The 9,775-nt window shown below is 55.5% G+C and overlaps 1 protein-coding gene across 1 annotated transcript; it reads left to right on the forward strand.

The window, feature by feature from the left end:
- Positions 1 to 6,102: 6,102 nt before the first annotated feature.
- Positions 6,103 to 8,911, forward strand: RNF183 (ring finger protein 183). Its single transcript, XM_084650559.1, has 2 exons — positions 6,103 to 6,274; positions 7,594 to 8,911. Exon 2 carries the CDS (start codon positions 7,662 to 7,664, stop codon positions 8,247 to 8,249), a length of 588 nt encoding a protein of 195 aa, XP_084506685.1. The 5' UTR covers positions 6,103 to 6,274; positions 7,594 to 7,661; the 3' UTR covers positions 8,250 to 8,911.
- Positions 8,912 to 9,775: the final 864 nt, after the last annotated feature.

The raw sequence follows: 9,775 nt of genomic DNA on the forward strand, positions 1-9,775 counted from the left end.
CTGCAGGCTCAGCCCTGGACAACAGCGTGGTGCAGCCACACACACACGCTGCTGCATGGCTCCTGGGTGCCCTATGGGAAAGGACCGAGGTGTCTCAGGGTGGTTCCCAAGACACACGAATACATCACAGACCAGCCATCCCCCCAAGTGGTACTAATGGCCCACTGTGCTGCCCCTGGAGCTGCCCTCCCCCTCACTCCTGGGGATGCTCCCTTCAGCTCACCCTGAGGGACACTGGCAGGGCAGTGCTGGGCAGCATGTGGTGCCAGGCAGATGCCTAAACCGAGGCTGTTCCTCTCCAGAGGTGCCAGGCTGGCACCTTCACCACGCTGAAGTCGTACAAGAAACCAGACGAGCCTCACCTCTGTTGAGATGACAAGTTTGGCCGATAAAGGCAATAGTGATGACATATGAGCCAGACTTCTGTCAGGCGTTTGACTTGGTACCGCACAACATTGTGATTAAAAAAACTAGAAAGATGGCACATGGATTAAAAGTTGGCTAACTGATAGATCTCCACATGTCGTTTCAAGTGGGGAATCATCTTCCAGAGGAGGTGTTTCTAGTGGGGTCCTGCAGGGATCAGTTCTTGGCCCTACCCTATTTAATGTTTTTATCAATGACCTGGACGAAAACATAAAATCATCACTGATAAAGTTTGCAGATGACACCAAAACTGGGGGAGTGGTAAATAATGAAGAGGACAGATCAGTGATACAGAGCGATCAGGATCACTCGGTAAACTGGGCCCAAGCAAACAACATGTGTTTAAATATGACTAAACGTAAAGTCACACATCTAGGAACCAACATAGGCCACACTCACAGGATGGGGGGGCTCTATCCTGGGAAAGAGTGACGCTGAGCAGGAGTTGGGGGTCATGGTGGAAAATCAGCTGCACATGAGCGTCCAGTGCGATGCTGTGGGCAAAGGGGCTGATGCCATCCCAGGATGCATAAACAGGAATAATCTCAAGTAGGAGTAAAGAGGTTATTTTACCTTTGTATTTGGGGTACTGGTGCAAACGCTGCTGGAATCCTGTGTCCAAGTCTGGTTCCCACAGTTAAAGGAGGATGATGATAAATTGGAGAAGATTCAGAGAAGAGCCATGGGAATGATGAAAGGATTAGAAAACCTGCCTTACAGTGATAGATGTCAGGAGTTCAATATATTTAGCTAACACAGAGAAGGCTAAGGGGTGACTTGATCACACTCTATAAGTACCTACATGGGGAACAAATATTTAATACTGGGCTCCTCAATCTAGCAAGAGAAAGGTTTAACATGAGTCAATGGCTAGACATTGATGCTAGACAAATTCCAACTGGAACACAGGGTACATTTCCCATAGAGTACCAGGGTTGGAAGGGACGACCTCAGGAGGTCATCTAGTCCAACCCCCTGCTCAAAGCAGGACCAATCACCAATTTTTGCCCCAGATCCCAAATGGCCCCCTCAAGGATTGAACTCACAACCCTGGGTTTAGCAGGCCAATGCTCAAACCACTGAGCTATCCCTCCCCCAGTTTTCCAAGCATTGTGGTGGATTCTCCATCATGGGCAATTTTTAAATCAAGTGTGGATGTTTATCTGCTCTAGCTCAAACAGGAATCAATCTGGGGAGGTTTTCTGGCCTGTATTTTCTGGGGGTCAGACGAGCTAAGCACAGAAGTCCTGACTGGCTAGGAATCTAGCTTGGGGCTGGCTCAGCAGCAGGGGTTTGGGGCGCTGGGGTTCAGCCTTGCAGGGAGCACTGACGGCTTCACAGCAGGCGACTCAGGACTGGCCCTGCTCTGTGCAGGACAAAGCACATAGAGGAGCTTGGTTAAAGGGCTGCTCCTCACAGGGTGGCTGTCCTGGCAACAGGAGGTGCGGGGCGGGGTCCCCAGCCCTTCCATTCACCCAATGGGGCAGGTGCCCAGACCAAGGGGAGCCCAAGCCTCAGACCCACCGCAAAGGGATTCAGGAGGCTCAGCCTTGGCTGAGAATCTTTGAGGGAGCAAAAAGGGCCCAGTCCTGCTCCAGCTGCCTGGTCAGATCCTGTTCCCAATGACAGAACTCTGGACGAATTCCCCGGTTGCAGAACTAGGCTCCTAGTGTCCATGGGACCAGGGATCCGTGGCTCAGGCTGAAAACCAGGCAATGCCCTTTGCCTTCCACAGCCGTTTTGTGCAGCTGCACATGCCCAGTGCTCCTAGTGGAAGTGCTGCACGCCCCGGCAGGGCCCTGCCCTCTGTCCAAGCAGGGGCTAAAGATGGGCAGAGCCTTTCTGGGGCTTCCCAGGCTTGTGCAGCTGTTGGTTTATTAAGGCACCGCTGACCCTGCATGGCAAAAGAGTCAGGCCAACAGGCCTTATCCCAGCTCTGGCATAAGCAGCGAGTGCTTGCAAGGCTGGGGCTGACGCCGGCTGTCTGGAGTCACCTCCAGGTCCGTGCTTTCATGGGGGTACAGTCTGCACCCACCTTTCCTTCCGTTCCGCCTGAGCTCCCCTCTGCTGAGGGCGGCAGAAGGCAAGGTGCCACCCGAGGCATCGGGGCCTGGGGGCTGGGCCCGGCCATGGCAGTGAATTACTGAGTAAGCTGTTTGCTTTGCCTCTGCTTCCCCAGGTGTAATATGATCCAGCCTGCGCCTGGTGCAGTGGGGATGTTCTCAGTGAGGTGCCGTCATGAGTTCAGCCCCCCGTACAATTCACCAGCCGGTGTGTTTGCATCAGATCAGTATTTCTGCCTGCTAAGGGCACCTTGACCATGAGCTGCATCTGCACCGCCCCCTCCAGACAGACGAACTCACACTGTCCTCTCTTTTCAGAGTAACAGCCGTGTTAGTCTGTATTCGCAAAAAGAAAAGGAGTACCGATGAAGTGAGCTGTAGCTCACGAAAGCTCATGCTCAAATAAATTGGTTAGTCTCTAAGGTGCCACAAGTCCTCCTTTTCTTTTTGTCCTCTCTTTGGGTGTAATTTCCATGGTTACCGTTGCTTTCTCACCGTCACTTTGGCTGTGGCATGGCTTTAGTTGGGACAGGTGAGCAGTGAGGGGCACGTGACCTTAGGAGCCAGAAATACGGAAAACTGGCATGAGAGCCAGCCAGGCTCTGTGCCCTGGGAAACTCTGGAGCCAGCAGCTGGCCTCAGGCCCAATCGAGTGGGGCCAGGGGCTTCCACACAGCTCCAGGAAGTGTCTGGAAGTGGTTTCCTGCAGAGGTATTGCTGAAATCAGCCAACAGGAAGGAGGGGACCTGAGGTTTGATTCTAGCCACCAGCTGGAAGCAGAAGGACGGGGGCATTGTCTTGCTGCCAAGGCCATATGAAAGCCAGCACAGGCCTGGAGACAGCTGCCCTCAGCCACAGCCCTGCAGGAATTGTGCTTACACCCCCCAAGGGTGATCCATGGGCTTGTCCTAACTGACCACTAGGTGTCACTATGATGCCACAGAAATCAGCCCGCAGGGAGCACCCTGGGGTGTGGGCATTGCTTTGGGCAGCAGCAGGAACTGCCCACATGCACCATCCACCAGGCACTGACCCTCAGGAGAGCTGCTGGGAGCTTCTGGCCATACGGGAACACGGGACCCCACGCAGGGGGACGAGAGAGAGCAAAGGGATGCTGCCTGTCACTCGGGGAGGGAGGGGGGTGACACATGTCACTCAGGGGGAGGGAGGAGAGGTGACACCAGTCACTCAGGTTGGAGTGGGGGAGGGGTGACACTTGTCACTCAGGGGGAGGAAGATGAGGGGCAGCTATTTGGGAGGAAGGTGCTCAAGATGTGGGTGGCTTGGAGGCTGAGTCCAGGTGGTGGCTGCTGACAGTTCTGGGGCTCTGAAATGTGCTCCCGGTTTAGCCTGCCCATGCAGGCCTGGCAGGTGCCCCAAACCCCTAGGCCTGACACCCAGTGACACTTGGTGGCCATTTTCTCCACCAACAGCACCATTGTCCCTTCCTCCCCCATCACAGGTGCACTTCAGCAGCACTTAGCCCCTTATCCCCTGCTCACAGCCCTGCCAGCTGAGGACAGGGAGACAAGGCTCCCACCTGGACCCAGAGGACACTAAGCACTGGGCTATGGGGCTCTGGACCTGGGAGATGGTCCAGCTGGACTTGCCAGGAGCTGGGCGCACCTTCAGGAGGGGTATCTGCTGCAGATGGCACTTCTAAATTTTGGAACAGGGGTGCTGGCACGCCTGAAAAACAGGCCTCGGGGACTGGGCACCCAAAAGCGGAAGGACCCAAATGTAGAGGCCATGTTTGTCCATTTAGGCCTAAGTGACTCAGTCCCAATCTGCAGGGGAACATTGTGCCAGTTTAGCTAAAGTAGCGATTGGGGCATCTCATTAAAGTGGATGCTCTGATTACTGTTTAACCCGGGCTTAGTCTGGTTTAGCATAAGTCACTAGGAACTGTTGATGCTAAACTGAAATAAACTGCTCTAAACTAAAAACTGAGCAGCCCCTGGGTTTGCAGCCATTGAACTAAAGGGTTTAAAAACCCCTTTGAGTTAAACCAGCACAAGTCTCTCAAGCAGCCCAGGCCTAGGCAGGGCTGGTGCTTGCAGGGGGAGGACCCAGGCCTCTAGCTTCAGCTGCCCCCTTGTAGGACCCTGCTCCAGGGCTTTGAGCCCATTGCCAGGAACACATTTCAGGGCTAGTCTGCTGCTGTGTCCGTTGGCCGGGTATCCAGCCCAGCGCTTTGGCTCTGGGGGAGCCCACAGAAGACGAAGTGCAGTAGTTGTTAGCAGGCAGTTCCCTTTCCAGAACCAGGGTGCACCCCAGGGGAGGCAAGGGTGCATGGGGCAAATGCTTGGGCTGGGATGAGAAGAAACATGGCTGGGGGGGGGGGCGGGGTTGTGGCCACAGCAAGCCTGGGGGAACGACTGGCATGTTACCCTCCCCAATGCTCAGGGGTAAATGAGAGGGGAGCAGGGCCAAGGTCACAGCCACAAGAACTTGGCAGGTTAAGTCAGACAGGCACAACAGAGCCTGGAAGGGATGGGGATGGGGACAGGTAGTGCTGCCCTGTTGCCCCAAGGAATCCAGTGTGTCTATGTTGCTCTGTCGGGTGGTTTTGCCTCTTTTGAATGGGCAGGTGCTAGAGCAGAAGCAGGGCCTGGGGTGAACGAGGCCAAGGGAAGCAGTGTTGGAGGAGAGGCCAGGGTGGGGGGCAGGGGCAGTGGGGATCAGTGCATTTCAGTGAGCTGGGGGAAGGGAGACGGGCTAGGATGGTTACTGGCACAAAGGGAAGGTAGGATGGCACAGTGCTTAGGGCTCTAGCTTAGGATTCAGGAAGAGCCATGTTCAGTGTCCTGGTCTGCCACCAGTGTCCCGTGTGACCTTGGCCGGCTGCTGGCATCCCAAGTGACCCCAGGCTGCCACGTCCCATATGACCCTGCCACGTCCCAAGTGACCCCAGGCTGCCACGTCCCATATGACCCCGCCACGTCCCATGTGACCCCAGGCTGCCATGTCCCGTGTGATCCTGGTCTGCCGCCAGCGTCCCGTGTCCCTGGTGGGGTGAACTTTAAGCACTCTCTTAACAAAGCTGCTGCTCTTGCATTAGGCTAGACACCCTCCCACCCATTTTAAGCACTGGCCTCTTCCAGTGCCATCCCACGAGCCTCAGAAGAAAAGGGGGTTGGCCTCATGGCTTATCTGGCCCATCCCCTCTGCACTGAGGCTGCCAGCAGGCCACCTGTCTATCCATGGGGTGCTGTCTGTGAGCTGGTGTGTGGGGCCAGCAGCCCTAGACAGAAGGGCTTTCCCTCCTGACCCACCAGGTGAGCCTCAACCCTGAACTGCCCGGGCCTGCTCTGGGGGTGGAAGCTGATGTACATGACCTAATTCCCTCCTGTTGGTATTTTTATCCCCTCCCCTGCCCACGCCTCTCTCCGGTGCCAGGTGCACTCTGTAAACAACAGTCACTGCCAGCCCTTTGGAGCTCAGTGCCCTGTGTGCTGCTCCATGAAAATCAGTTGCAGCCTTCTCGGGAGCAGCTAGTTCATGGATGGCTATTTTCCCCTCCCTCTTCTCTCCACTAGAAACCTGTTTGTTGAGGCCACTGCTGGCCCTGCCCACTGCTAAGCCATGGTGTGTGGCTGCAAGCGAGGAGCAGGCAGATGCAGACTGCAAAGGAGGATGAAGGGCGAGGATTATTGCACAGGGCATGTTTGCTAGCCTCTCTGAGGGGCAGGAGGAGAGCCCTGCTGCCCTGTGCCCCCTGCCAGGGGCTCCTGCTTAGCAATGGGGCCGACGTTCAGCTGTGATACTGGGCCCCCTTTGTGAAAGTAAGTGTCCCCTGCAGCCTCTGGTTCCCCAAGGGCAGCTGGGAGGGAGCTTTCTGTAGCACAGCCAGGCGTGTTTCCGTGCTGTGCCATGGTTGGTTCTTTGTCCGGGGGTGGGGGGGTAGTGCTGATTCTTGGCAATCAGTCAGGAGCCCTCCTGAGTGGTGCTTTGGTGTAGTGCCAGGCGCTGCTCTCAGGGCGCCCCTCTGCGCTGTTGCCATTCCGCAGACCATGCCCAGACTGCCCCGGCTAGGGCGTCTCTCCAACGCCCAGGCTGGGAGCCCAGCACTGACTCCCAACGGACCCTCAATTTGGGTGCTGTACGCATTGAACAGATGTGGCTAGCTGGATCCAAGTGTTTGTCAGGCAGAACGAGCAGCCTGGTGCCCCCTTGTGCTCTTGATCTGAGCCCCTCCCCCAGTGGGAAGGGCCCAGGGCATTATGCTGACCCTGCATTGATGAGGGGGTTGGTAACCAGAGCATCTTTCTACCTTCTCCAACAAGAGGCTGAGACCTCTATGCAATGACAAACACTTGGATTTTCTTTGAAATGTGTTTGTTGCTCTGGCTTGAGGGCATCTTTGGGGGAAGGCCAGACCTGCTTCTGGGTATATTTGCTCAGGGCCCAATCCTGACAGGGGCCTCTGCTGCTACTGGGGTAGACATCCTGGGCGTGCTCCAGCCTGGCCTTTGCCCACAACGCAGCAGCCCGTGTTCTCCGGTTTCCTGGGCTGATTGAATGCATCAATCCTGCATTAAGGGTTCCCCAGGACATTCTGTATCAGGGTTAGCTGCATTCCCCACTCAGACCCATGATGGCTGCGGGCCACCTGCAAGACAGCTTTAATGCCACCTGGACGGGCCAGACCTCCGAGTTCACAATCACCAGAGGATTTGTCTGAGTTCCAAGCTGAAGTCGCTGGGAGGAAGAGCCTGGCATAATGGCTTCATGGCTTCTCCCGTCTGTTTGAAAGCCCATCAGATCACACTGGAGCCAGTGCAACATCTCTCTTGTTGTCACTTTTACCAGGCCACTGGGAGCATGGTTTTCATGTTCAGTCCCCTGTAGCACCCATCCAGCTCCCTGCCTGGGGTCAGGTTCTTCACTGCCTCAAGGGACTTTGCTGCTGGTTGGACTGACCTGTTACCTGTACCGATTCTCCCCTTCCCGGGGTCCTTGCAGTGTGTGGCTGGATCAGCCCCTGCCCTGCTGCCCAGCTCATCTTGTCCTGTCCTGAGCAGGGTATACGTGCCTGGGGAGATTAGCAGGTCACTGGGGTGCAGAGGGATGCATTGTTACTGGGCCTTTTGTGTTGTTCCAGGCAGCTGGTGGGATCATCTTTCCTGCAACCCTCACAGCAAATGGGCTTCATGGGTGCAGCAGCTGGGGATGGCGCCTTGCCCCACTGAGACCATGTCAGAAGGGCTGTGCGGGGAGTCAGAGGCAGACTGCCCGGTTTGCTGGAACCCCTTCAACAACACCTTCCGCACCCCAAAGCTCCTGGAGTGCCAGCACTACTTTTGTATCGAGTGCCTGGCACACCTGAGCCTGGTGTCCCCTGACCGCAACCGGCTGCAATGCCCACTCTGCCGCCACCCCACAGTGCTCCCCTCCAACCAGCCCATCACCGAGCTGCCCACCAACTCGGATGTCCTGCGGCTGCTCAAACTGGAGCCCAACCATATCATCCTGGAGGGCCGGCAGCTGTGCTTAAAGGATGAGCAGAAATCACGGTACTTCCTGCGCCAGCCCAGGGTTTATACCCTCAACCTGGGAACAGATCCAGGGCCCAGGCTAGGTAGCTCCCAGGCTTCCCCTAGGCCGACCTCCATCCCCAGCCGCTCTTCCCTTCGGCAGTGCATACGCAACCCCCAGTTCCGCATCTTCGCCTACCTGATGGCCATCATCCTCACTGTGACGCTGCTGCTCATCTTCTCCATCTTCTGGACCAAGCAGTTCCTGTGGGGCATAGGCTGAGGGCTTGGCAAGCCCCATAACTGGAGTCCAGAGCTCAACGTCTTCTCAGACAGCAAAATGTCCCAGGCGACATCAGCCACTTTGCATCTGCTCTGGGCCTCTTAACCCTCTCTGCACCCTCCAGGGCCATCACTGCAGCCTCTGGCTAATGAACTTTTTTCCTGATCTCTTCTCAGTGATATACCCAGTCATGCTAGTGGCCTGGCTGCATCCAAAGGCCTGGGGGCTCCCCAGCAGCCATGCTGAACCATGTGCACCAAGAGCAGCAGAACCTGGATGGCGTTCAGGAACTGCCCCATCAGCTGAAGCTCTTTGCTGCCTGTCATGGGGTCTGGGGCCAAGGCACTACGGGACATGAGTGCCAAGGCGCTTCAGGAATACAGATGCTCATAATAGTGGGCAACAAGGCCATTATACTGGATGGTCGTGACCCAAGAGGAGGGGATGCTGCAAACCCCAGCCCAAGAGGAATGAGCCAGAATCTTATGGAAACAGTGAAGATTTCCAGAGGCTCTCCTGTGACTCATCTTCTTGTCTCTCCTGGGTTAATACCATGGATCTGGGTGCCACCAAGGACAACATGCAGGCCAGGACATTCATGTCCACAGACTGACACCATCTGTTGTGCCAAAGGTCCTCGCGGGGCGGGGAGGGGGGAGGCAGCGCTGTTTCCATCTGCTGGATAAGCAGACCCCTGACCCACAGCGAAGACCTGCAAGAAATTTAATCTTTTGTCTTTTTGAGCTAATTGTTGCACTTTTTTGTTGTGTTGTTTACAATCAAACACATACAGCTCCTGTGCCAGGGTCCCAGCTCCTCCTCTGTTCTCACCCCTCAACCTCACTTTCTTTTCTAGAGGCAAGAAAATAAATGTGGACGGTTTCTGAGTGGGCTCAGATTGCAGTAGCTTTGTTTGAAGGGGCAGCAGGGGGAAGGCTGTTCCAACCCCCCAGGTTCGCGCTGACATGTGATTCCTCAGCTGTGCCTACTCTGCACCTAGATTGGCTCAATAGCCGTGACAGTGTTCCCCATTGTGTACCTGGCTGGCAGCTAGCAGGAACTGCATGGTACGCCTACTCTGCACATAAGTTGTGCTTTAGCCAAACTGAGCAGCCCTGGGCCTTTCTAATGTGGATGGGAGACCTTTAAGGAAGCAATAGCCATGAGCCAGTCAGGGGTTTCTTCCCTTTGCATCAGCACTCAACCAGTGTTCTGGAGGTGCTGTCTTTAGAAGGTGAGTCAATAAAGAGCAGGTGTGGTAGCCACTGGCCACGTGGATAATTATATTCTGCTTCCTTCAGTAAGAGTTATGGAAGTTTGGCCTCATGTCCTTCCCCCGATTGTTGGGGAGGGTTACTGTGTACTGTCATGCAGTAGGTGTGTTTCACCTCAGAGGTGGCTGCCTTTGAGTGGTGGGAGCTGCAATCCGAGAGGTAGGAACATACTTGCAGCAATGCTGGAATTCAACTGCCACAACTGGGGAAGGAAAGGGACCCACTTTTAACGTTTATTCAGCCATGAGGAAA

Source organism: Lepidochelys olivacea, assembly GCF_965140295.1.
Source record: "Lepidochelys olivacea isolate rLepOli2 genome assembly, chromosome: 16".
In the NCBI taxonomy this organism is placed as follows: domain Eukaryota; kingdom Metazoa; phylum Chordata; order Testudines; family Cheloniidae; genus Lepidochelys; species Lepidochelys olivacea.

Excerpts from the sequence above, each read along its gene's own strand:
- RNF183 (XM_084650559.1), top strand. The coding sequence starts at position 7,662 with ATGGCGCCTTGCCCCACTGAGACCATGTCAGAAGGGCTGTGCGGGGAG.